Genomic DNA, 27,977 nt, shown 5'->3' with positions numbered 1-27,977 from the left:
GACTCCGCAGCGCTTTCGAATGCGCGTGCGCGGCTTTGGTGGCGGGCGCCGCTGGTGCGCAGGCGTGAGGTCGAGGTCCGGCGGGCTGCTGCCGAGAGCGGGAGCGGGAGCGGAGACCACGGTAACGTCCACACGGGCCGCGGTGACTGCGAGCGGGGTAGCGGGCAGGCAGGCAGCGACCGACCGACCGGGCAGACAGGGCCGTGGGCGCCTCTCCCCCCTCCATGTGCCGGCTGTGCGGATCCCCGACCGTGCGGTGGTGGCGGCGGGGAGCGTGGCCTGGGCCTCAGGCCTTTGTCTCAGCGGCGTCGAGTGACGGCCCGGGCGGCTGAGGGGGAGCTGGCGGCCGGCTACGGAATCGCCTCAGCCCCGGGCTGGACGGGGACCGGTGGGGTGAGGGTTAGAGGGAAGCTCGGGGCAGAGCTCGCCTTCCGCCTCATATTGTTCACCGCCTGTGATGGTTAAACCCTTCATTCATTATTCTCCACATCTTCTACTATTTGTGGTTAAACACCGAACAATATCGCACGCGACTAAACTAAACTCAATACACCAGGAACAGTCAATGAGATTGGTGATGTTTAAACCCTTCCCATTCATTATTCTTCACATCTTGTACTACTTGTGGTTAAACAGAACATTACCGCACGGAACTAAACTACAACGAGATCGGTGATGTTTAACCCCATTCATTAGGCTTTACATTTTACATTACTTGTGGATAAACATAGAGCCCTACCGAACAGGACTAAACTAAACAACAGGAACTTTAGCCCCAATGTTTCGGTCGGATGGACCGTGTCTCCCGCAGGAGCTTGAGGGTCTGCGGTCACCGTGTCCCCGAATCGCTGCCGACTCTGGCCGCCTAATCCCCCGGTTCCTCGGCTCTTTGTACTGGAAGTACACCCTGATATCCACCTTAACCCGACACTAATAGGCGAGAGAACCAGTCAGTCTCGGGTCGAAGAACTCAACAGTCATCGATCTGAAGCGTTTACTGTTCTGTTTTATCTCCTCAGATTCAACCTCACCTTTTCCAGCCTTCTCTGTTTCATCACAAATTCGTATTTATGTTACATTAAATAATAGGTTAAAGTCTGAAACGTTATTTAATATGGATATTGCTTTCCTTATTTAAGTAAGCATGTTAATGTATTGAAAGCATTTTGGGTTTTTTTGTATTTAGGACCTGTGGAAGAGTTGGGCAGTTTATCCAAGTGTCTGTACAGTTTAGAAATGTGAGGTGGTTTAATTCAATTATGTAGGATTTGGAATGTCTTGATGAGATTACTGTGGCAAGAATGTTTTGTTCCTCGCATTATAATCCAGAAATGAGGGCTTGCTGTTTAAGAATAAGGGTCAGCTGTTATGACAAATTAGGCTATTATTTCTCTTGGTGTGTTGTGAATCATTGGAACCCTTCAGAGGAAGATGAAGTCTTTGTATTTTTTTTGGGAGGTAGCAGACTTTAACCAGAAAGTAATTGAAAGGTTACTACAGTGAGGCAGACTGGAATTGAGGTTATACTCAGATCAGCTGTGATCTTATTACAAGCCAATGCTGGCTAGTGGGCTTATAAATTTCAATTACAAAAATTGAATGAGATTAATAATGTGTAAACCCTTCCCAATTTAGTATTCTCCACAACTTTCAATCCCTGTGGTTGAACATGGATTAATACAACACTGAAGTCTGTGCCAACCATGATGCAGTCGGAATCCCTCCATTCCCTGCCTATTCATGTGCCTGTCGAAATGCTTCTTAAACGTTGCTATTCTGTCTGATTCCACCTCCACCACAACCAATGTATTCCTATCACACACAGTATAAAAGAAAATAACTTGCATTGTAAAAGACATAATGTCTTTATTGACTTGAGAATTAAGGGACTGAAGTTTAGGGGTAACATGAGGGGGAACTTCTTTACTCAGAGAGTGGTAGCTGTGTGGAATGAGCTTCCAGTGAAGGTGGTGGAGGCAGGTTCGTTTTTATCATTTAAAAATAAATTGGATAGTTATATGGATGGGAAAGGAATGGAGGGTTATGGTCTGAGCGCAGGTATATGGGACTAGGGGAGATTATGTGTTCGGCACGGACTAGAAGGGTCGAGATGTCCTGTTTCCGTGCTGTAATTGTTATATGGTTATATGGTCTTAACTAACTCAGCGGAGCAGGCAGCATCTCTGGATAGATGATGTTTTGGGTCAGGACCTGTCTTCAGATGTCATCTGTCCATGTTCTCCAGAGATGCTGCCTTACCTGCTAAGTTAAAGCCCATGCAAGCTCCACACATACAACACCCGAGGTCAGGATTAAATCCTTGTCTCTGGCACTGTAAGGTAGCTGCTCGACCAGCTGTACCACTGTGCTGCTCCTGTTCCCCAGTCAAACCAGTGACGGGGTTCCTCTTGTCATTGCCTTCCACCCCATTGGCTTTGGCATTCAATTGTTCACAGTTTGTACCACCATCATGTCCTCATCTTCCAGCATTTCGAAGGGAGCATTTCTTTGTGTTTTATTCCTTTTTTCTGCCAAGCAGTTCTCATGAACACCTTGCATTCAAGCATGGGAGGTTGATCAGCACCCCACCACCTCTTCCCGCCTTCAAAAGACCGAAACCCATTCCAGATAAAGCTGCAATTCACTTGCACATTCACCCATGGCATATTGCCTTCTCTCTCCTTTACATCTGGACAAAATAAATGACGATTCAGTGATTCTTCAGAACACCTCCATTCGGTCTGCAAGGCTGTTTCTGAATTTCCAGGCAGCGGTCATTTTAAATCTCCCTCTCTTTTGTACTTTGACTTCAGTCTAGCTGCCTACATTGTTTCAACCAAGTCCAAGGCGTCGCATTTTGCAACGTTTGTGGACGATATTTAATTATTTTTTTTCTCCTCGGATGTGATTTGTACATTTCACCCTTTCATGGTTTTAAAGTAATTGCAACTGTGACAACTAGTCAGTGCCCCATGACAGACCTTCCCTTTTCTCTCCACTCTAAGGCAGAGCAAGGAACTTGGGTACACAACCCAGAGGGGCACTATTATTGAGGGTCAGGGTGGAGGTGATGGTATAACCAATTCTAACTGACTGAGGCCTGCTGGTCAGGAAGACAGTCGCTGATAGAAGCCCCAATGCCAATGTACAGAGGTTTAGGGGCAAATTTATTTGATATTTCAGTTAGACAGGTACATGGATAGGGCAGGTTTGAAGAGATATGGACCAAGCGCGGGCAGGTGGGACTAGTGAAGCTGGGACATGTTGGCCTGTGCGGGCAAGTTGGGCCGAAGGCCCTGTTTCCAAACTGTATCACTCTATGACTATGATATTATAGTGCTGACATCTAAGCTGTGGTCAGTGAATATGATCTGGTCGTGGATGTTACTATTGTCGTGTGATCCAAAGCTGATTGTGGTGCTAGAGAGCTGGGTTTGTTGCCATGAAGCGGGTTTGTTGCCATGAAGACTGGCGCAGTTGTGGTCTATTTCGGGCCTTTCAAACCAGTCGTGAAACATAGAAAGTAGGTGCAGGAGTAGGCCATTCGGCCCTTCGAGCCTGCACCGCCATTCAATATGATCATGGCTGATCATCCAACTCAGTATCCCGTACCTGCCTTCTCTCCATACCCTCTGATCCCCTTAGCCACAAGGGCCACATCTAACTCCCTCTTAAATATAGCCAATGAACTGGCCTCGACTACCCTCTGTGGCAGAGAGTTCCAGAGATTCACCACTCTCTGTGTGAAAAAAGTTCTTCTCATCTCGGTTTTAAAGGATTTCCCCCTTATCCTTAAGCTGTCACCACTTGTCCTGGACTTCCCCAACATCGGGAGCAATCTTCCTGCATCTAGCCTGTCCAACCCCTTAAGAATTTTATAAGTTTCTATAAGATCCCCTCTCAATCTCCTAAATTCTAGAGAGTATAAACCAAGTCTATCCAGTCTTTCTTCATAAGACAGTCCTGACATCCCAGGAATCAGTCTGGTGAACCTTCTCTGCACTCCCTCTATGGCAGCTGAAAGCAGCTGTGCATTCAGGATATACAGGACAGAGCCAGCAAGGGGTTGGGTGGATGTGCCTCGGTAGTTTATTTGCCTGTTTAAAATGGGCCTCAATGGTATTGTGTTCATCTGGTAGAGATGCATCAGTGACAGGGATTTCCCCTGATTTCAGGTTGCAGCTTGTACTGATGTTCAGGTCCCAGCACAGTCACCTGCCATCCACTTGACTGAATTGAGTCTTCAGCTGGGAAGCTTTGCCTGGCGTCCCTGATAGCCTTGCACAATGTGGGATCATCACCCTTGAAAACTTTGACCTCTATCCACAAGTGCTGACTGACCCTTATTCTGTCTGGTTTGCAGTGTTTTGCACCAAGCTGTTTCATCCACTTAGACATGAATTTTGTGTCTCTCACCCAGAGAGTTGTGAATCTGTGGAATTCTCTGCCACAGAAGGCAGTGGAGGCTAATTCACTGGACGTTTTCAAGAGAGAGTTCGATTTAGCTCTTAGGGCTAACGGAATCAAGGGATATGGGGAGAAAGCAGGAATGGGGTACTGATCGGCCTTGATCAGACTGAGGGGCGGTGCTGGCTCGAAGGGCTGAATGGCCTACTCCTGAACCTATTTTCTATGTGATGGCTCTGAGTTTACGTTGCTTAATTTTTATGTATTTTTTTAATAAATTGTGTCTTTTATGAGTGTTTGGGATTTTAATAGTCCAGCACAGGCCACCCTCAGGTAATGCATTGGTTCAGTTTTTACAGATGTCCGTAAGTTGATCTTCTCCTATGTTGAAAAACACAAAAATCATTGGTAAGCAAGCCCTCTGCAGTATTGTAATGAATTACATCAAAAGCCCATAAGACTGATTTTTTTTTTAAAGCAATTACCAAAAGTGGCGGGAGAGGGTAAACTATTTCTGTTGTCGTTGGGATTGAGCTTGTGTATGTACATCAGTCTTTTGAATTTACTAATATGGGATTGCCATATTTATCATAGTTAGAGCTGCCTTTTTCATGGGGGCGGGGAGTGGTTGGTAGTTTTCTAAACTGAAGTAAATGTGTGGGTCATGGTCAAAATTTACTTTTGTTTCTCCTTGTTTCACTGTTTGGCCATACTTCTAGTCCAAGGTGCCTAAGGGTAGCGCAGTGGTAGAGTTGCTACCTTAAGGCCCTGTCCCACTTACGCGACCTTTACAGGAGACTGCTGGCACCTGTGATAGGTCACTGATATTTTCAACATGTTGAAAATTCAGCGGCGACCAGAAAGATGCTACGACTCTATGGCGACCTCTCACGACATAGGAGACCTCTCACAACCATACAGGCTGTATGGTCATGAGAGGTCTCTCCTATGGTCGTGAGAGGTCACCTGCGACATGTCGCATGTATGGTCGTGAGAAGTGTCCTATGGGGGGGGGGGAAGATCAGGTTATTTGAAAGCTGCAGAGAGCACAACAAAATTGAGATATAGTGGCCTTGATCGTACCTAAATGAGGCCAAAACGTAGCTGGTAGAGCTACTGCCTCACAGCACCACTGGCCCAAATTCAATCTGGGCTCGGGTGTTGACTATATAATTTATACTCCCATGATTGAGTGGGTTTCCGAAAGATGTGCAGTTTGCCCGAGTAAATTGCCCCTAGTGCGTAAGTGAGTGGTAGAATCTGGGGAGAGTTGATGGGTATGGGCAGAACAAGTTGGGATTAAATTGGTGTAACTGGATAGTTGGTCGGTGTGTGCTCACTGGCCCAAAGGTTCTGTTTCCATGTGTCTCTGATTCTATGAACTGCTTGTTTCTCAAATTCAAGGATTTGTGAGATAGAATTGGGTTGCCAGGGTAGATAATTTACAAAGACAAGGTCGAGGGTGAGCCTATGCAGATTTGTTTTTTAGTTTGGTTTTGGAGATGCATCGTGAAAACAGGCCCACCGAGTCCGTGCCAACCAGTGATCCCCACATATTAACACTATCCTACACACACTAGGGACAAATTTTACATTTACCAAGCCAATTTACCTACATACCTGTACGTCTTTGGAGTGTGGGAGGAAACTGAAGATCTCTGAGAAAACCCACGCAGTCACGGGGAGAACGTACAAATGACGGGTGGCAGGAACAGCAAAGGACAATTGAGTAATTTTAGGTTTATTTTTTATTGTCTAGCCAAATTGGCAAAGAGTAACTATATTAGCTGTGCATAACTGACATTCAAGTCTACCTTTATAAACACGTGGAAATGGGACAATACTAGAGTAACAATTGGGGGAGGTTAGAGTAAGGACTGTGCAGGATTCAGGATCATCAGACGTGGGTAAGGAAGCGATTGAGCAGATACGCTGCAGAAGCAGATGGAGGACAGTTTTGAAAGTTAGAAGCAGCATAGCTGAGGGAGTGAAATTGGAAGAGGTTGCACAGGATACACACAGCACTGGCGACCCTGGTTCGGCCTTGATTACGATTGTTGTCTGTACGGAGTTTGCATGTTCCCTGTGATCGTGAGGGTTTTCTCCCACATTCCAAAGACGTGCAGGTCTGTTGATTAAGGGGATGTCCCACTGCGGCGACCTAATTGGCGAGTTTAGGAGAGTCTGCCTTCGACTCATACTCGCAGCATGGTCGACACGAGGTCCTAGGAGGTCTTTGTAACTCTCCTCCATGCTCCCCGCGTACTCGAGGCCTCAGCTAGGTCGCGGCGTATTTTTCAACATGCTGAAAAATGGCCGCTAGTTTAAAAAAAGGTCACCATGGGAAAAAATCGATATTTTTTTTACTAGTAGGTTTAGTCGTAGTAGGTCATCGAGGGTAGTCGAAGGTAGTCATAGATAGTCTTCAACGTAGTCAAAGGGAGGTCAAAGGAGATCGAAGTAGGTCGTCTTCACTGTCCACTATTCGGTGTCCAATTTTCCCGAAGCTAGTCGAAGCTAGTTTTCAACATAGTCGAAGGAGGTCTTCTACATAGACGAAGGAGGTCTTCTACATGACACTTTTTCAAACTCGCCCATTAGGTCGCCGCAGTGGGACAGCCCATTTAATTGCCTTCTACAAATTGTCCCTAAGATGTAGGATAGAACCAGTTTACAGGGATCGTTGGTCAGCGCGAACTCGGTGGGCCAAAGGGCGTGTTTCCACGCTGTATCTCTAAACTACATTGAGCAGACTTATCTGAGTAAATGAGCAAAGAATGTCCAAATAACCTGAATTTATCCTGTTGTATTTTCATGTGGCTTACACCATGCCTTGTTTAGGAAATTCTCATGGTTTATATGTATATAGTGAGTGTGGCAGCAGCTAGCTTTGCATTTTTTTTTTTTGCTCGATCTGGCTCAAATTTTAACCCATTCCTTTTTTGTGACACCCTTCTGTAAACGTACAACTGGGTGAGCATCAGGTACAACAATATAATTTGTGGCGTTGATTCTGAAAATTAGGATACTGAAGATGTGCTTAAAGTAAATGTCAGATTGGATGGAGAGTTTTAAGGATTTGGGTAGATCATTGTGGGACTAGGGTGTGTTTTCAGTTGAAACATTTTAACTTTGACATGTAAACAGAAGATTCAGGCAGTCTCTGTGGATAGAGAAGCAGAGTTAACCTTTTCTGACCTCTGCCTGCTCTGAACATTTCTGGTTTGAACTGAAAAAGTGAAGTCTTGAGGTCGATGAGGAAAATTCAGACCAGGACATGTGTTATGCAGTGATGGCATGAATTACAGAACCAAGTTAATACACATCAAAATTATACCCTAATCCCAAGGGGATAAATGGCCTATTCATTTTGTGGTAGATTGTAATAGCTTCATTCCAAATTAGACTTAATTGTTCTTTTTTAACTTTAACCCATTGCACTGAGAGATTTTTAAGTGCAGTTTATGGTAAGATTTTGTCCACTTCATTCTAGTTTTAAACAGCATAATGGAATCGCAAGGACTGTACCACATTTATAACGTACAAAATACTTGTGTTCATCTCTCAGATCACTGTGTATAATGATGTATGTTTGATTATTATGTTGTCAATAGCAAAATATATATGCAGCAATTGATCGTTTATTAATAGATTTGATTTTTAATCAAGCACCACAGGCAAGAAAAATACTTTGCTCTTTTGACTACTGGAGCACTAGACTTGAACCTAATAAGTTCCTGGCTGGAGTGATAACGTGGTGAAATCTAGTAGAAAGGAGAATTGTCTTACAATACAATACAATACAACAATACAATTTATTGTCATTTGAGCCTCAGTGAGGCTCAAACGAAATTCCGTTTCCACAGCCATACAAACAAAGACAATTCCTAGACATACACACAATTTAGTTCACACAAACATCCATCACAGTGAACCCACTGTGATGGAAGGCAAAGTCTTTTCTCTCCCCTGTTCTCCATGTCTCTCCCGATGTCCAAGCCCCAGGCGGGCGATGATAAGTCCCACGGCCATTTTAGGCCGTGCCGCTCCCGGTCCAAAATGTCACAAAGTTGGAGCCCCCGGCGGGCGCTGGAATGTCCCACGGTCATGAAGCCGTGCTGGGTGATGTACGACCCCGCTCCAGGTCGTTCCAACCCTGCGACACGGGCTGGAGAAGTCGCGTTGCGGGAGCTCCGGGAAGCGGTCTCTCTCTCCCCCCGGACCCGCGAGCTCCCGATGTCCCGACAGTCCACCGGACCTGCGGCTGCGTTGCTGGAGCCTCCGAGCCCCAGGAGTCGAGTCGCAGCAGCGAGTCACCACCGCTCCCCACGTTCTGAGGCCGGCCAGCCCCACGATGGTGAGTAGTCCGCAGTCTCCCGAGCCCCCGGGTCGTTCAGGTTGGAGGCCGCTCCACGGTGCTAGGCCCCAACGACAACGGAGACCCAACAGGGAAAAGGTCGGGTCTCCCGGACAGGGAAGAGATTTTAAACAGTTTCCCCCGCCCCCCACATATACACATTTAAAACCAATATTAAAAAACACCAACACTACATTTAACTAGACAAAAAATAAAAAAAAGACAGACAGGCTGTAGGGGCCGCTGCAACGGGTGAGTCGCGCCGCCAAGCCAACAAATTAATGTTCAAGCCAAGAAATTCTAAGGTGACCCGAAAATAAAATGCTGGAAATGCTCAATCAGGATATATCAACTGAGAATCCATTAACGTTTCAACATTTTTTAATGAAAGTATTGTATCTTGTGAAGTATTGACAGACAGATATGCTTGTCAATACTTCATGTGTAGATATTTTTCAGACAAATTCCATTCTGGGGATTGTATCTGCAGAATCATTGAATTGCTGCTCAGTATAATGTAGGGAAATGAATACTGAGCTGCAGTTTTGCCCTCCAATCTGTCCTGGTTTAAAAGGAAGCTTTTTTCCCTGCTTTCACGCAGGTGAGATCTGCCTGCTATTAAAACTGCTATGTATGGAGCCATGTGCTCTCCTTGGCATCGGTCTTTGTCAGATTGGCTGCAGAAGAGGTGGTGCAATTTTCCAGAGAATGTACCAGGCACGGCAACATTTGATATAGATTTTTAAAATACTAACCTGCTTCCTGTAGGAGATTGCAGAGAATCAAAATGTTTCTGTTGCTAAAGTAAAGCTGACAAGCTGGGTAAGAAGTATCTCCTCTGATGCTTTAATCTTTTCAGTGTTATGGCCCTGTCCCACTGTACGACTTCATTCAAGAGCTCTCCTGAGTTTAAAAAAAAAAAGCAGTAAGCACGGAGAATGAACGTAGCGGGTACGTCGGAGCTCGGGGACGTCTCTTAGCGGCTCGTAACGCTAACGGCAGGTACTCGGGGAAACTCGGTAAGCTCAGGAAGACTGGTGAAGATTTTTCAACATGTTGAAAAATGTCCACGAGAGCCCCGAGTACCGACGAGCGGCCATTACCGTAAATCTCCGAGTTCGAATCGGGGCAAACTCGGGAGAACTCTTGGAATGAACTCGTAAAGTGGGACAGGGGTTTAAGTGTCTTAAATTTATTGCTTAAGGGGTTCATCATATTTCAAACGTGTCTTGCTCAATTACTTTTCTTTGTGTGAACTCTTGGTGGCTTGTAATAACTTTCTGGAGCTTTATCCTGCTATATCCTGGTTTACATAAATGTATATTTTATGTCGATCTCTCTGGGGCAGGGGTTTGTACAAATGTGGTTGTTTAAAATTTTGATGGAGGCGAATGATAGGAACAGAGGGGTAATGTTGTATGTGAACTTTTTAAAACCTCCAAGTTCAAACTTATTTTAATATTCTTCTACCTCAAAATATTGTTTTGTTTTTGCTTTGTTTTTTTGTAAATAGGAGCTGAAAAATGTCTTATTACTCCAGAAGCTCCAGAGCTTCAGACTGCAAGGTCTATGTTGGTGATTTGGGAACGGGAGCTGCCAAAGGGGAGTTGGAACGTGCTTTCAGCTACTATGGCCCTCTCAGGAATGTGTGGGTAGCGCGCAACCCTCCGGGTTTCGCTTTTGTAGAGTTTGAGGACCCCAGGGACGCTGAAGATGCCGTGCGTGGGATGGATGGCAAGTGAGTATCTTGGAAGCGCTCCCGGTGCAGCACCAACATGCTCCGTTTCCACTGGAAACCGTGAGCTGGGGTGCTCTGAATAGTAAGTGGCTGCGTCATTAATTCATCAATAGCCTTTTGTCTCAACAGATTCATGTCTGAAAAGGGTCTCGACCCGAAACGCCACCCATTCCTTCTATCCAGAGATGCTGCCTGTCCCGCTGAGTTGCTCCAGCACTTTGTGTCTGTCTTCATGATCGATAACCTGCTCTACAATAGTCTTCTCAGATCCCACTTCATCTTGTTCTGTTACCTTCCATTCCCTCTTGCACTGAACTTGTATTCTCTTTGATATGTTTTTGTGGAATGTGGGACGATTATGCTGTTCCATATCCTCAGCACTATTTGGGAAAAAGTTCCATATTCTCAGCACTTTGGGGGGAAAAGTTCCATATTCTCAGCACTATTTGGGGAAAAGTTTTTTCCTGAATTGTTGCGGATTAATTAGTGATCACTTTTAAATATTAGAAGTAAGAGTAGGTGATGCGATGCCTCATCTGTTTATTGTCCTATAAACACTTGATGGTCCTGCAGTCCATAAACCCTCAATCCGAAAACACACGGTGCTGGAGTAACTCTGAGTCAGGAAGCATCTCTGGATAACATGGATAATTGACATTTTGGGTTGAAGCCTTCCTTCACTCTGATTCAGTCACTTATCCATGTTCTCCAGCAAATGTTACTCCAGCACACTGTGTTCTTTTGTAAACCAGCATCTGCATTTCCATGTATGCAAACCTCACTACCGGCTGTGTAATTATGGGCCACACCTGTCTGAAGCGGAGATATATTTATCACCTATGGTTTGATTCATCCCCATCAATGCAAATATTTTTTTTGAGTCCTTCTGTAAAATCACTGCTCAACCTCTTTTCTAGCAAATGGGTTGAGGTTCTTCCAAGTGTCGCTGTAGGAACCCAACGTGACATTGCAAAGCTAGTTCTGATGAAGGATTCTCACCCTGTTTCCAAAAATGCTGCCAGGCCAATTTTCTCTTTTAACATCCATAGTGTGGATGCCTTGGTGCTGCCCTTTACCAAAGATTAGTTAAATCTGCTGGATTTCTGACATTCTGGCATATTTTGAAAGTGCCATAGATTGGACAAAGTTGTGAAGTCCAATGGTTGGATAACACTGCTGTGCCTGAGGAAGGGTCTCGACCCAAAACGTCACCTATTCCTTTTCTCCAGAGATGCCGTCTGACCCGCTCAGTTACATAGAAACAGAAAATAGGTGCAGGAGTAGGCCATTCGGCCCTTCGAGCCTGCACCGCCATTCAATATGATCATGGCTGATCATCCAACTCGGTATCCTGTACCGTCCTTCTCTCCATACCCCCTGATCCCTTTAGCCACAAGGGCCACATTTAACTCCCTCCTAAATATAGCCAATGAACTGGCCTCAACTACTTTGTGGAAGAGAATTCCACAGATTCACCACTGTGTGGAAATTTTTTTTTCTCATCTCGGTCCTAAAAGACTTCCCCCATATCCTTAAATTACTCCAGCATTTTCTCTTTTGGTTTAAACCAGCATCTGCAGTTCCTTCGTGCACATTTGTGAGAGCAGTTAGTTGTGAAAGATCAGTTGGGGGGGGGGGGAAGAGATTGATTTAATAATAACTGTATCAAGAGACTGTTTTAAAAAGAAATTCAACTCATTTAAAAAAAAAAAAAAATTTGACTGGACCATTTCTGTGCTTCTAAGATTTTTAAAAATATTATATGTGGGGGAAAGTGCAGCTTCAGTGTGGAACAAGACTAACCAATGAGACTAATGCTTCCTTGGTCTCCAGCACATTGGGAATTCAGTATGGGCCTTTGGACCTGAAGTGGATCTGCAACTGCCGACAGTAGAAGGGCCCATTATTCTCTGCTCTTTGGGAGTTAATCTCTTTTTCTTTTAGGGTTCTTTGCGGGTCAAGGGTACGGGTCGAGCTCTCAAACGGGATGTCGCGCAAATCTCGCTTTGGCCGCCCCCCTGCACGGCGCCAGTTTGACCCCAACGACCGTTGCTACCAGTGCGGTGAGCGCGGCCACTATGCCTACGATTGCTACCGTTACAGCAAGAGGAGGCGTGGCATCAGGTAAGCTGCCGCGGGCACACGGGCGCAAGCGTTAGGGGAAGTCTGCATCTTCAGTTCAGCTGCGTCAAACCGCGTCTTAGCAAGAAAGTAATGCATAAGTAGTTGGCCCTTGAAAAATCTGAGCAAAAGAAAAATGTATAAATCCAGGGAGGATAGTAAGTAGTGAGAGCGTTTGAATAAACTTTACCAGCCTGGTGTTAGTCTAGCACAAGAGTTTCACTGTTTGCTGTTCTTTAACCTGTGGTACCTTTTTACCATATATCTAACCAGATGTGATGCATTCTTGTTCTCTAGTTTTAATACAGTGAAAATCCTGGTCTAGCGATCCTCTTGCCTGGTAAAGCTTATCTTCTACCTTGCAGCGATAGTGATAGTCCTGTTACCTACAGCTTTAGAAGGTTATATCATTTACCCTCAAGTGGCTCTTTGCCTTCTTGCCTATCCTTTGGTCTCACACCAAATCCAATCGAGCTCACAGAATTCTGTTTTTCCTCTGGGCTGTAGGTAACTGAATTTGATGATGGATTAGCTAAACTGTTACACGTTAAGATATCTAATGAAACTCTAGAACTTAGAAAACTGTTTTCAATTTCTGTTTAATTGTTTTTACATGCAAATAATCTGTTATATGTATTGTCTTTTTAATTGCTAGGCATTGTATACTGTAATATTTGTCTATTTTACTTTTTAAAAATTGCCCTGTATATGTTTGTAAAGTAAGTTTTCAATGTATATTGTAGCTCTATCCAGCAGTTGAACCCTGTTAATTGGGACTTGCAGGCGGAAATGTCCTAATGTTGACTGATCAAAGTTCCCATGGAGCTGAATCCATTGGGACCTGGTGTAAGTCAGTCCTGCCGAGTGAGTCCAAATTATCAGACATCAACTGTTTGTCAAATGGGGGAAAAAGATAGCAATTAGTAAGACTCTGATTGAAAATGGCAGTGTAGTAGAGAAAGCAGATCCTTGACATAGTTTAGTGGTTCACTGATATAGTTTTGAGAATTGTATTGAATGTGTTGGTGGCAGGGATGAAACAATGGTTTTTTTCTAAATTATTGGCCAATGTTAGTTTTGGCAAATTTTTCATTACAAAAATGTTTTGTCGTTTTTTTTTCTCCCCCCCCCCCCCCCCCCCCCCACTTTCTCCTTCGTCCTTTGGAGCATGGCACCCTTTGTGTTGGGCTCCCACAGGTATCTGCTACAGGTGGCCTTTCTTCATCCAGGTGCCTGGATGGCGAAGGTCAGCCAGTCATAGCACTGTGGTGGGCAAACCCATGCTTGCTTGGGATAAAGAAGTGCTCGTTCACTCTCTTTCTCGAATGCCCCTGAAGCCACTGTTTAACTGAGTCGTCTCATTGTCCACTTATTGGGAGGGGCGCAATTGTAAATTGATGCGACTTTTCTTGCATCCGTGCCAATCCTGCTATTGTTGATCCCTCGCCACCAGTTGTTCTGTATTTTTCAAGGGCTGTTAACAATGTTTGTGGTGTAATTATTCTTTGGCTAACGATTCACCTGATCCAACCTTTCAGGTTGCTGCATTTGAGTCTGTCGCCATGATTAATGATCTTCTGACCCTCATGGCTCCGGGCCTTCTAGCAAACGTTTGGCCACTGCGGGTTCAGATCTTCTGTTGTGTGCATATACCAGTCCTCCACCTGAGGCTCTGCTTCGTCCTGCCATAACAAAAAAACAATCTACCGCCTTTGAGACACAGAAAATTGGCCAGTTTAAAAGATGTAACGCTAAACTACGCCCATCAAGCCGTCTAATCAGGCACTCCGGTTTGCTAGAGGAGCATCCAGCATAGTCCATCCTAATTTAAACTCCCCTCAAATATTCCACAATCAAGCACCACTTGTATCCTGATTTGGGCTTTCTGTGTTTGGAAGATCTGCTAGACACAACGAGAAATGAACATAATTAGACCAACCTGCGTCTTCTAGATCTTCTAGATCTCTCTGGGGGCAGAGACGGCTAATCTGTTCTGTAAAGGTTAATTTCTTATCAGGCGCAGTTTTTAATTTTTTTACAAGCCTTTATTATTTAAAAAAAAGTGTTTAATTTTAATGTGATTTTTTTTTTTTTTAACAATTTGGCTGTGCGAATGAATCCACATTTAACTGTTTAAAAGTAACCATTTAAATAATTTTTTATGACATTTTGTGCAGCATTACTAAATGTTGCACACACACTTCTGCCTCCCGATCTGACTACTCTCTCTTCTATTTTAGTCGGTCTCGGTCTAGGTCTCGTTCCCGTTCACGGTCCAGGTCGAGAGGCCGCCGTTACACCAGGTCCCGGAGCCACAGCCGAGATCGGTAAGTACATCGAGACGCAATTTCTGTTCTGGACACCTGTAATTCACAATTTTTAAAATTTTACCCCTCAAGAAAATGACACTGAGTAAAATTGTGTTTTATTGCAGCCGAACTCGCTCCCGTTCGCCTTCGTACTCTAAGAAGAGAAGTCGGTGAGTAGCCACTTCAATAGGCATTGGACAGTTATGCCCCTGTCCTACTTAGGAAACCTCTGGTGACCTTGCGCCCCACCCAGAGGTTTTGGTCACTCGCCTGAAAAGCTTCGACCGAAGCGTGAGCTGCATCTACTGTCCAAAGATCCTACAGGATCTTTGCTACCGACCCCGACTTTGACACAGACACAGACTTAAGAAGTTTAATAAAGTTTAGGGGGCATTTAACCTTCTGGCGGATCTTCTACGTCCTGATAACTCCAATGAGCCTATGAAAATGCCCGGTCAGCGAAGGAGTTTGCCTTCGACTGCCTGTAAGTAAATAGCGACCCTACTCCATTGGCTTCCACCATTTAGTGGAGGCCGCTTTTGATTTTGTTGAAATAATCGAAGGAACATAGAAGAAGCCTCGACCACGCGGAAACCACTTTCGACCATTAGGGAGAGTGACCAAAACCTCCGGGAACCTCATGGAAACCTTGGGTGGGGCGCAAGGTCACCAGAGGTTTCCGTTCAGGTATCCTAAGTGGGGCTGGGGTATTAGAGTCATACAGCACAGAAACATGCCCAGCTCGTCCACGCTCGCCTGGATGCCCCAGCTAAACTAGCCCCATTCTTGTAAACCTCCTCTGGGCCCTTTCCAGAGCCAGAACATCCTTCCTCGTGTACAAGGCCCAAATTTACTCACCGTACTCCAAATGCGGCCTGACCAGCACCTTATAGTGCCTCCACATTACATCGCTCCGCTGAAAGACCGCTTTCTGTCTTGTGATCTCAATGAATTGTTCCAGATCATTATCGCCAGCTTCAATTTTCAGTATTGTCCTTTTGAGCTTCACCCATGTAACTGAGATTAAAATCTCCAGTAAAAGGCTTGTATTGTATTATTTAGCATCCTGTTACTAAGATGCAACATAATATAATCCTGTTACCAGGAAAACAATTGCTTGCGTTTGAATTTGAATACAGTGGATCCCAGTACAAATGAAGTGGTGGTTAGAAGTTATTTTGAATAGAGTATTATATGAACTCTTGTTCCGTGCGTTGGTTTTCACAGATGTTTAAGATTAAGGGAAGTAGGACTTTCCCAAATGTCCTTTAAGATGGTACAGTTTTGGCGTGGTGTAAAATAATTTAAAGGCAGCACGGTGGTGCAGCGATAGAGTTGCTGCCTTACACGCCAGAGACCCGGGTTTGATCCTGACTACGGGTGCTGTCTGGACCGAGTTTGTACCTTCTTCCCGTGACCCGCATGGGTTTTCTCCCGGAGCTCCGGTTTCCTCCCCCACTCCAAAGAAATACAGGTTTGTAGGCTAAATGGCTTGGTGAAATTACAAATTATTTATAGCGTGATAGTGAGCAGGGATCGCTGATCAGCACGGATATGGTGGGACGACAGACCTGTTTCCGCGCTGTATCGCTAATCTAAACAAGGCTCTTATCTCTCTGCAGATCTCTCACGCCAATGAGGTCAAAGTCCAGATCTCCAGTCAGGAGGAGGTACGTGGAAATATTTGAAACGGCAGCTTGCAAGTATTGGCAAGTTTTATAGTGTCGCTGGAGGGCAGAATAAAGATGCCATTTACCACATTATCCATCTGTCAAAGAGGAGTAAACATTTATCCCAAAACGCCTCTGGCACGGTGTATCTAGGATGCTTCCACATTAATTTCTGAATCTTTGCAGAATTAGTTGGCTTTCACCACGTTGGTGTCCTCTGGATGACCTTTGGAAGTTTTCATTCTCCTTGTTATCCTGATACATGTCCTCTTTTTGTCGAAATTGGACCAAGACCAGAATCCGTTCAGCTGTGAGCATAGAGTCTTACAGCGTGGAAACAGGCCCAACTTGCCCACACCGACTAACATGTCCTATCTACACTAGTCCCACCTGCCTGTGTTTGGCCCATATCCCTCTAAACCTTGTACATGTCTAATTGCTTCTTGCGTTCGGCGTGCACAAGCTAAGGTTGTCGGACATCTTGTTCTATTTGATTGTGCACGCCGGGTTGATTGCATTTATCGAAACTGGGTGGACCACGTGAAGGTTGCATTCTCCCACCCCATCTAACTGCTTCTTAAATGTTGAAATAGTCCCTGCCTCAACCACCTCCATATGCAGCTCGTTCCCTACACCCTTTGCATTTGAAAGGTAATGGGCCTGTCCCACTTGTGCAATCTTTTTTTTTTTTCTTTCTTTTTTTTTTTTTTTCCCCACGGCTGCCGGTACCCATCATTAGTTGTGGCAGGTCGCCGCAATGTGGCCGGGTGGCGCCTGTATCGTCGTGAGTAGCCGCCCAAAGAGTCGTACCTTTTTCTGGTCGTAGCTGGATTTTCAACATGTTGAAAATTTTCGGGGTCCTGCTGCGACAATGACAGGTGCTGGCAAGTTGCCGAAAAAATGGGACAGGCCCTTTACTCCTCAGATTCCTATAAATTCGTTTCCCCTTCACCTTAAATCTATGTCACCTGGTTCTTGATTCCCCCACTCTGAGCAAGGGTCTCTGCGTCTATCTGATCTATTCCCCTCATGATTTTGTACACCTCTATATAATCACCCCTCATCCACCTGCCCTCCAGAGTCTCGGCCTCCTCAACCTCTCCCTATACCCCAGACCCTCTAGTCCTGGCAACATTGTTGTAAATCTTCTCTGCACTTTTTCAAACTTGGCATCTCTCCAGCACAGGGGGGGGGGGGCTTGTGCACAGAATTCACAGTTGAGCCGCTATTAGAAAGGTGCAGGCAGCAACGGTCGGAGAGGAGTCCATTGTTTGTTATTGTTTTGGAAATAAAGACCCAACCATCTGTGCCAGGTGGATATAATTCACCTACATGGCATTGGGCAACATTTCCTTTATGGAGTGCATTCAATGTAAAACCATGGCACTTCACACAATTCCAACCAGGCTCATTAAGATGGTGACTGAAAACTTGGCCAAAGAATGGTTGGATTTGAGGGAACTAATGATTAGAATTTATTTTCCCCACACCAACCTTATCCCCCATCTCTTCCAAGGGTGTTACCTGCTTGATGCCTGGTGATTCTGTGTAAGTACAGTTTATTTTTGAAGAGTCTTGACCAGGGGTGGGGAACCTGCAGCCTTAGGGCCACATGCGGCCTTCTAGGCTATTAAGTGCGGCCTTTTGAATGAATCCAAATTTTGTAGAACAGATCCTTTTATTATTATTATTAATATGTTTTTGTTCATCTTTCATTATTTTTATTTTTATCTTAAAATGAACGTATTTAAAATACCAAAAAGTAAAAGAAGATTCAATGAAATAATCCTCCCCGACTAATTGAAGTTTCTTGGATGTGGCCTTGTTAGATTACAGCTAACTTAATGCGGCCTTCCAACATGGAGAGATTCCCCACCCCTGGTCTTGACTAAGTGGTGGACCGTTTGAGACATCACGTCTTGGCCTGATCCTGTCACTTCCAGCAGGGATGAATGGGTAGTGTAGATTAGATTAGATTAGATTAGATTAAACTTTATTAATCCCCTTATTCAGGGGAAATTCTGATGTCCTTGCAGCACACTAATAAAAATACAACATGGCATTCAAAAAGAAGTTCAACACAAAAACATCCCCCCACAGTGATTCCCATTGTGGGGGAAGGCACAAAGTCCAGTCCCCATCCTCTTGTCCACCCAAAGTCGGGCCTTTTGAGGCCTCCACAGTCGCCGCCACGGCGCCCGATGTTCTCGCCGGGTGATGGTGCTCCGGCGTCGGGAGAACCCCCAGCGGCTTGGGGTGCCAGGAATGGCCGCCTTCCCACCGGAGACCGCAGCTTCCAAGCCGACAGACCGCGCCGGACGGAGCTCCGCACACTGGCGATCTCAGCAACAGATCCCAGGCTCCGGGATGTAACGTTCAGCGTCGCAGCTGGCCGCTCCACAGAACCGCGGCTCCATAATGTTCTTATCGGCGGTCCCAGCATACTGGAGTTCCAGCGCGGCGACCCAGGAAAGGCATCGCCCGCTCCGCAATAGCGCTCCAGCGCTGCGCCGCCGCCAAAGCCGATGTTCTGGCCAGGTCCCCTCAGGGAAACGTCGCTCCAGGACCCGCTGGTAGGCCGCAAGGACAGGTCGAAGTCGCTGCTCGGAGGAAGGCAACCCCTCCGACCAGGTAGGGACTCGAAAAGCAGTTTCCCCACCACCCCCCACACATAAAAAGATTAGGCCCCCTGACTACACACTCAACGTACTAAAAATAATAAAAAAGAAGGGGAAAAAACCGGACAGCTGCAGGACAGGCAGCCGTTCAGGACAGCGCCTCCTCCGGAGAAAGGGAACCCTGCTTAAGCCAACCATGCGTTTGCTGAATACCCCTAATGTTGTCTGTTTCTACTCTGCCAACTGAAGCCCACCCACGTCTGTGCCTTTGCTCATTCCTGAATTGGGCAAATTGTGAGGCCGACCTAGCCGCACTCCTGTATACCAGCCATTATCAAATACCATATGGTAGAAAGGTGCCAATTAACCCAATCATTCCATGCTGCACTTTATCCACCCCAACCATACTTAGCAGAGCCTTTTTTTTCCTCTCATTTTATTATCTAGCTGTTTGTTAACTGTAATTGTGAAAATAAATGATTTTTTTTAATCACGATGCGCATTCTTCCTGCTAACTTTCTAATTATATCTTGGCAACGGTCGTGTAATAGTGGCTTGAAGTTTTGTTATTTTCAAATGGGCATGCACTCTACATTTTGAGGGGGGGGGGGAGGAAATAGCTCATGCTTTTAAAGATGTTGAGACCTTTAGTTTTCTCTTTTCAAGGATAAACAGGGACTCATCCAGGTCATCTTTTATTGAGAAGTGTAGTGTTAATGGTTCTGGTGTCATCCATTTAAAAAAAAAAAAAAATTTCCCCCCCATCTTGTCACGTGCATCTTTGCCCTTTAATAGCACATTATACGATGGAATGGGCACAGTACTTGGTCTAACAAATGTCAGAAATCTGGCGTCTCTACTTTTGAATTCTGTCCTTTAAGGAATAAACCCTCGCGCCTGGATTGTGTTTACGGCCTCGTTGAACTATATCACTTGTGGTGATTTACATCCTAGATTCTCTGTCAACTCTACTTGTTAAGTGATGTTATTTTAGCCTTCTTGCTACACAGTCATACTTTGCATATCTCGGTAATTAATTGTACACTATGCTATGGTTTTATTAATGTTTTCTCGTAAGTTGTAGCTCCCTCATTAATGTTGGTTGTTGCTCCAGATTACACTTACAACAATACCGTTTATTGTCATTTGAACCTCAAATGACGTTCAAACAAAATTTGGTTTCTGCAGTCAAAACAACAAGAAAAAAACCAAGACATGCACCAACACAATTTACACAAACATCCATCACAGTGAATCTCCTCCTCACTGTGATGGAAGGCAAAGTCTTGTCTTCGGTGTAATGTGCTAATTTAAAGTTGTTTTATTCTGAAGGCAAAATTGTTGATTAAAATTGCCAGCGATAGTTGCATAGCTCCTGTCAAAGCCCGCTTCCAGCCACTCTTAACTAGATGTTCTTGTCCCTTACAATTTTCCTTCTCAGCTGGCTAGCACCTTAACTCTTTGCCTCCTGATCCTACTACAGTTTCTCACTTTCTACACACTCCTCGAGGATTGTGGTGTGATTACTTCCAGTCTAGCCGTGGACGTGTGCAAGTGTGATAGGTGATGAGGATGTGGTCACGTAGGTGTGCCTTGGTTCAGCAATCTCACGGCTCGTTCCTCGATGTGGCCAGTTTAATCATTAGTGGCACTGCCAAGCCACTCCTGGTATTGGACATCGATGTTCCCTGCTCAGTACACTCTGTACTCTGCTTCTTTCAAATTATTTTTAACATCAAGTACTGATTCATTAACGAAGGCTGGTAGATAATAAGCTAATGCTGTGAGCCTTCATGTTGAAGAACTCCGGGCCCATTTCTTCTCATTTATGTACAGTCCACCACCGATATTCTGGCATTTGGTGGTCCAACCCCCCACCTTTAATCCGGACAATGGATAACTCCCCCCTAAAAATGTGGCGCCTCGGCTGGATGAGGCAGCTGATCTCTACCTCATTGGGCACTTGCTCTCCAATGGGTGATCTAAGTTTTCCCCTGTGGCCGGTATAGAGGCAGATTATTATAGCGTTCAAGAGATCGCTCCGTTATCTCTCCAGCCACTCTGGAGAAACCATGGTATTAGGAGAATATCATTTCGATACGCATATAAGCGCTCTACGTCCTTCAAGCTCAAAGCTTCCCGAAAGATAAATCTTCATAACACAGTCATTTGAGTGAGAAACTCAGCGGGTGAGGCAGCATCTATGGAGCGTAGGAAATAGGGAAAGTTTCACAAAACATTGCCTATTTCCTTCGCTCCATAGATGCTAACTCACCCACTGAGTTTCTTCAGCATTTTTGTCTACCTCTGATTTTCCAGCATCTGCAGTTCCTTCTTAAACAAGACTTTTGATTAATCGTTTCTTTATTGTTGAAGAAAAACAGTAAGATATTCATTCTTGGCTCATACATTTTTTAAACTTCGTCAAACTTCAGCTTATCGCTTAGAAACTTTAGAAAACGCCTGAAGAAGGGTTTCGGCCCGAAACGTTGCCTATTTCCTTCGCTCCTTAGATGCTGCTGCACCCGCTGAGTTTCTCCAGCAATTTTGTCTACCTTAGAAAACTTCAGATGGTCAAAAGCTGAACTCTCGACCATCGTCCTCCGAACTAAACTAACTAGCCAACAGCTTCTGCGCAAGAAGCCCAGCAGCAAACACTCCACTGACTACGTGATAAATCCCACCCACATCATTACGGGCAGGTTAAAATTTAAAGACCAATACCACAATTAATGACACATAAAATGGCCACTACAGCCAGTACTTTGGAATTCCAGCCAGGCTGAAGCCGGCACGTCCGTTCCCATGGCCGACTTTGCTGGCTGGTATCTCGGCCCCTCCTCCAAGGCCGTGATCTCTGTTGTTCCTGCAAAGCGGATAATCCAGAAAGGCTCTGGAAGCATGGGTGCCGGAAAGTCAGTGGTAGACCTGCAGCACAATGTGGTGCGTTTGCTCTGTCACTGAGACTGAGAAAATCCCGGGGAGTGGGATGGGAGTGTTGATAAAGATTGGATTCTGTATCGTTATAGCAGGCTGAGAGAGAGTCCTCTCAGTTTAGAGACAATGCTGTAGAAATTTGATGTCCAATCTCTTACCTGGACCTTGTCACGCTGTCAGTGTTAGTTTTTAGTTTAGAGATACAGCGCGGAATCAGGCCCTTCAGCCCACCTAGTCCACACCGACCAGCTATCCACGCACATTAACACTATATATACACACACTAGGGGCAATTTTACACATACCCCAAGCCAATTAACCTACAAACCTGTACGTCCTGGGTGTGTGGGAGGAAACCGACGATCTCGGAGAAACCCCACGGGGAGAACGTACAAACTCCGTACAGACAGCACCCGTAGTCTCCAGTGTTGCAAGCGTTGTAATGCAGCAACTCTACCGCTGCGCCACCGTACTACACCGCGACTATTTCCGAGCATATTTGAGAGTCGACCACATTACTGTGGGTTTGGGTCGTGTAAGGATGGCTAACAATTTGCTAACCTTCATTGATTTCCAGTCTTGCACTTTGTAATTTTCACCTTTGTTTTCAAATTCCTCTTGTTTAAACCTGATCCTGTTTTAACCTTTTCGATTTACACCGATTATGGATGGCTAAGCTCAGGAATTCTTTCCAAACTACTGACTTGTTTTCTTATTATAGTGCACTTTGTACATTACTCTGACTATGTATTTGGTCAACTATCTAATATCTTGTGTGGTTTAGTGTCAAATATTAATAGTACTCTCTGCAGAGTGGGACGAGATTTCATTTTGTTAAAGGTTCTTCATAGGTTAACCATATAACAATTACAGCACGGAAACAGGCCATCTCGGCCCTTCTAGTCCGTGCCGAACACTTACTCTCACCTAGTCCCATCTACCTGCACTCGGACCATAACCCTCCATTCCTTTCCCGTCCATATACCTATCCAATTTATTTTTAAATTATAAAATTGAACCTGCCTCCACCACTTCCACTGGAAGCTCATTCCACACAGCTACCACTCTCTGAGTAAAGAAGTTCTCCCTAAGTGTTACCCCTAAACCTTTGTCCCTTAATTCTCAAATCATGTCCTCTCGTTTGAATCTTCCCTACTCTCAATGGAAAAAGTTTATCCACGGTTGTTGTTCCTTTCTAAATCTTAGCGGCACTGGGTCTAACCCAACTTGGGATTGAGCCTTCTAGTAAGTCATCAATTCGCCAGATAAAGGTTCAGTAGGAACTCTCACAGTATGGGCGCAGGTGGAAGCAAAAGACCAGCTGCCTGGGAAACATATTGCCAAGCCTTTAAGTTGCTCCTGTGCCTACTGAAATTACTGATAGTGAAAATGTTTTTATTGAGATCTTAGTGAGTCTCTTCTGTGGTAACATGGTGAATCTCTGTTCTGTGTGGGAAGGAACTGCAGATGTTGGTTTAAACTGAAGATGGACAAAAAAAGCTGGAGTAACTCAGCGGGACAGAGAGCATCTCTGGATGTTTCGGGTCGAGATCCTACTGCAGTCTGAAGACCCGCTGAGTTACTCCAGCTTTTTGTGTCTATCTAGAATTTCCGTTCTGTTTGATGAAACGATTGGAATTTGGATATTGAATGCTCTGAATTCCCCTCTCTTTGTGCCCTGACATTAATTTAGTACTCCCCTTTAAATGGCTGGTTCTGTGCCAGTTAACCAAATGTCTGGGCTGTGGTTACCAAGTCTCCACATTTAAATAGCGCTCACTGACCCTTGTAAGGCGGAATGTCAGTAGTAGACCTGTACCACATTGTGGTGCTGCCATTTCTGGTGGGTTTGCTCTGAGACTGAGTGGGGAGTGTGATGGAAGCGTTGATAAGGATCATTCTAGCAGGTGGGACCAGGCCGAGGGAGTGTCCTCTCGGTTTAAGGTCAATGCTGTAGAAGTTTGATGTACAGATTTCTTACCTGGACCTCATGGCGCAGGTTGAGACTTTTCCCCCTCCAAACTCCAGGTGCTGAAGTCCGTCGCTTTGTTCTGACATGTATCTGTACCCCACGAACTGTATTGAGTTATAATATTTCTCCTTGTTTGCAGCCCGTCAAGATCAAGGTCTCGATCAAGATCTCTTTCTATGAAACGAGAAAGGTAAGAGGCGTCCATTTTGGAAGTTGAAAACTGCTTTGGAATTTAGCAGAGAGTAGATTTTATTTTATTAAAACCCAATGTGGGGGGTTTTGGCAACACGGGATCAATGCAGTGAAAATATTCCCCTCCTGAAAAATTGCAGAGCTGGGTACTTGTTCACAGAATAAAGGGAAGCCCATTTAAAACTGACTGGGGATTGTCATGGAGGATTGTGAATCTTCAGGATTCTTTCTACTACATGGTGACAAAAGCTAGAGCTGATCGGAAATAACATTTTAATGTTGGAGACACTCAGCTGGTTAGGGGGCATTTAGGTCATACGTGATAGAAGTAGAGTTAGGCCATTCGGCCCATCAAGTCTACTCCGCCATTCAATCATGGCTGGTCTATCTCTCCCTCCCAACCCCATTCTCCTGCCTTCTTCCCATAACCTCTGACACCCCACACTAATCAAGAATTTTGTGGAAGGAAAAATGCTGAGTTGTTGATTCTATTCAAGGTGAAGGCAGATTGTTGCATTTCTCATCGTGCAGAGTTATGGGCAGGGGAGTAGACTTGGGGGAAATATAAAACACAAACTGCAGCTGATCTGAAATAAAAACAGAAAATGCTGGGGGCACGCAGCTGGTCAGGCAGCATTTGTGGAAAGACAAATGGTCAATGTTTCCACTTTGCATTTCTGACAAGATGCCACGTGCCCAAAACATTAATAGTTTCTCCTGCAACTGATGCTTCCTTCACTTGCTGAGTTTTAACAGCTCTTTTTTGCGGAGGGAGATGAGCCTAAAGGGCCTGTCCCACTGGTCCGGTTTTTTTCGGCGACTGCTGGCACCCGTCACAGTCGCAGCAGGTGGCCGAAAATTTCCAACATGTTGAAAATCCAGCGGCGACCAGAAAAAGGTACGACTCTTTGGGCGACTACTCATGACCATACAGGCGTCACCCCGCGATATGTCGACACATGACGCCTGTGTGGTCGTGAGTAGTCGCCCAAAGAGTCATACCTTTTTCTGGTCGCCGCTGGATTTTCAACATGTTGAACATTTTCAGAAACCTGCTGCGGCTATGACTGGTGCCGAAAAAATTGCTTAAGTGAGACATGCCCTTAACTATCAGATCAGCCATGATCTTGTTGAATGGGAAGCAATCTTGAGGACCCACATGGGCCTTTCTTACTACTTGCATTGGGGCCAAAAAGGTAGAAAGTTACCAAGTAGTTTTGACGTGGGGTCCTGAATAATGGGTGGCACGGCACTTGATTATGTCAAGATTATTACTCCTTGACTATGTTGTTCCCCACTTGCTCTGCAACCCCCACCCTCAATCCCCATCGATCCCCTGAGCTGCTCTGAATTTGCAGTAAAGAAAACTGCCACGGGCTTTGTCCTCTCCGTGAGAGAAAAGGCTGGATATGAAAGGGTCTGGGAGTAAAGGGGGTAGAGGAGGTAACTCCAGAGCAGGAAGCTAAAAGATGGGGCATGTTTTCCCACGTAGGGTTTGGTACATCAAGGCAGATAGATGAAGACTTAGGGTGGATTTTAGGGATTTGGACTCTATATCAGAATTAAGCAACTTAAGAATTATGTATTTGCATTTTTTTTCTGTATTTAATTTTACATCTTTATAAATGTTTAACTTCACTGGGGAGTGAAGGAAGACTGATAGCCAGTGGAAGCAATGAAGAGAGGGCTGGGTGTCATAGGATCATACATCACGGAAACATGCCCTTCAGCCCATGCTGCCCACAGTGCCCAATCTCCAATAGACCCATTCTGCGTTTGGCCCATATCCTTCTAAAACTTTCCTCTCTATGTGCTTGACCAAATGATTGACCTTGAGATATCTGAAAGGCGCCCATTAAATAAAATTTATTATTATTATTAAATGTCTTTTAAATATTGTTTTAGTTCCTGCCTCAACTACCTCCTCCAACAGCTCAGTCCACATACCCCCAACCACTATGTAGAAAAAGATCCCTATTAAATCTTTCCCCCCCCCCCCTCACCATAAACCTATATCGTCTAGTTCTTAATTCCTCTACTCTGGGTAAAAGATCCTGTGCATCTACCTTATCTATTCCCCACATGATCTTATACACCTATATAAGATCACCTTTCATCCTCCTGCACTCCAAGGAATACAGTCCCAGCCTGCTCAGTGTAGTTTATTGTCACGTGTACCGAGGTACAGTGAAAAGCTTTTGTTGCTTGTCATCCAGTCAGCAGAAAGACAATACATAATTACAATCAAACCATTTACAGTGTATAGATACATGATAAGGGAATGACGTTTAGTGCAAGGTAAAGCCAGCAAAGTCCGATCAAGGATAGTCCGAGGGTCACCAATGAGGTAGATAGTAGTTCAGCACTGCTCTCTGGTTGTGGTAGGATGATTCGGTTGCCTGATAACAGCTGAGAAGAAATTGTCACTGAATCCGGAGGTGTGCGTTTTCATACTTCAACCTCTCCCTATAGCTCAGACTCTTGAGTCCTGGCAACATCCTTGTAAATCCTATCTGCATTCTTTCCAGCTTAACAACAGCAATGGGCTACGAGCAGTAGTGTGGAGACTTTAACACAGCAACCCATTGACAGGAGATAGACACAAAATGCTGGAGTAACTCTTGAGAGCATCTCTGGAGAGAAGGAATGGGCGACATTGGATGAAACGTCACCCATTCCTTCTCTGCAGAGATGCTGCCTGTCCCGCTGAGTTACTCCAGCATTTTGTATCTATCTTTGGTTTGGACCAGCATCTGCAGTTCCTTCCTCCACAACTCATCGGAGTTTAGAACGGAGACCTGGAAACACTTTTTCTCACAGAGAGTGGTGAGTCTGTGGAATTCTCTGCCTCAGAGGGCGGTGGAGGCAAGTTCTCTGGATACTTTCAAGAGAGAGTGAGATAGGGCTCTTAAAAATAGCGGAGTCGGGCTATGGGGAGAAGGCAGGAACGGGGTACTTATTGGGGATGATCAGCCATGATCACATTGAATGGCGGTGCTGGTTCAAAGGGCCAAATGGCCTTCTCCTGCACCTATTGTCTATTGAAGAAGGGTCTGGACCTGAAACGTCGCCTATTTCCTTCGCTCCATAGATGCTACCTCACCCGCTGAGTTTCTCCAGCATTTTTGTCTACCCATTGACAGGATTCTTTTCTGTTTCCCTCCCCAACCCAGTCGCTCCCCATCAGAAAGTTCTCGGAAGAGTCCAACCCCCGCGAGAGATGATTGAAACAGAACGTTGTGAAGAGTGCGGCACTGTGGACCTCATCGCCTGACAACCTTTTAACTAATCTAGATGTTTTAGTGCCTTTTTATATGCATGCATTCCACGGAGAAATGTCACTGCTCTTCATTTGGTCCATGTAAACGTTATAATTCAATGTTGTGAAATAAACTGTACAGCTTCTACGAGGAGCAGCGTTATCAGCTGTCAGGGGGGTACAGTAAACAGCTCGCATTTCTTTGTATTAAATTTTACATCTTTATCAGAGTAAGGAGATTCTGCTTCAGTGAATTTGTTGCAGTGTGTGTGTGTGCGCAGCTAATGTTATGAAGGTTAAAAATGGGGAAATTCTAACGCTTCATACCTAGTTAACTATTTTTGTCATTCTTTTTGTTTTCTCCCTTCCAATTCCCAATAAAAATCAATAAAATGTG

At 45.0% G+C, this 27,977-nt stretch overlaps 1 protein-coding gene across 4 annotated transcripts; it reads left to right on the top strand.

The window, feature by feature from the left end:
* The first annotated feature begins 24 nt into the window (after positions 1 to 24).
* Positions 25 to 27,977, top strand: LOC116967811 (serine/arginine-rich splicing factor 7-like). Of its 4 annotated transcripts, none has more exons than XM_033014414.1 (8): positions 25 to 121; positions 10,278 to 10,502; positions 12,447 to 12,626; positions 14,864 to 14,950; positions 15,058 to 15,102; positions 16,555 to 16,602; positions 24,269 to 24,319; positions 27,495 to 27,977. In XM_033014414.1, the coding sequence occupies exons 2-8, from the start codon at positions 10,288 to 10,290 to the stop codon at positions 27,547 to 27,549; spliced, it is 681 nt and encodes a 226-aa protein (XP_032870305.1). In that variant the 5' UTR covers positions 25 to 121; positions 10,278 to 10,287; the 3' UTR covers positions 27,550 to 27,977. The 4 variants fall into 4 exon arrangements, with proteins under 4 accessions (XP_032870305.1, XP_032870308.1, XP_032870306.1 ...); XM_033014415.1 differs by lacking the exon at positions 25 to 121 and adding an exon at positions 407 to 1,114; XM_033014416.1 differs by lacking the exon at positions 25 to 121 and adding an exon at positions 4,620 to 4,815.

The sequence above is a fragment of the Amblyraja radiata genome, chromosome 41 (genome assembly GCF_010909765.2).
Source record: "Amblyraja radiata isolate CabotCenter1 chromosome 41, sAmbRad1.1.pri, whole genome shotgun sequence".
In the NCBI taxonomy this organism is placed as follows: Eukaryota; Metazoa; Chordata; class Chondrichthyes; order Rajiformes; family Rajidae; genus Amblyraja; species Amblyraja radiata.
This window is presented reverse-complemented; position numbering and strand designations above follow the sequence as displayed.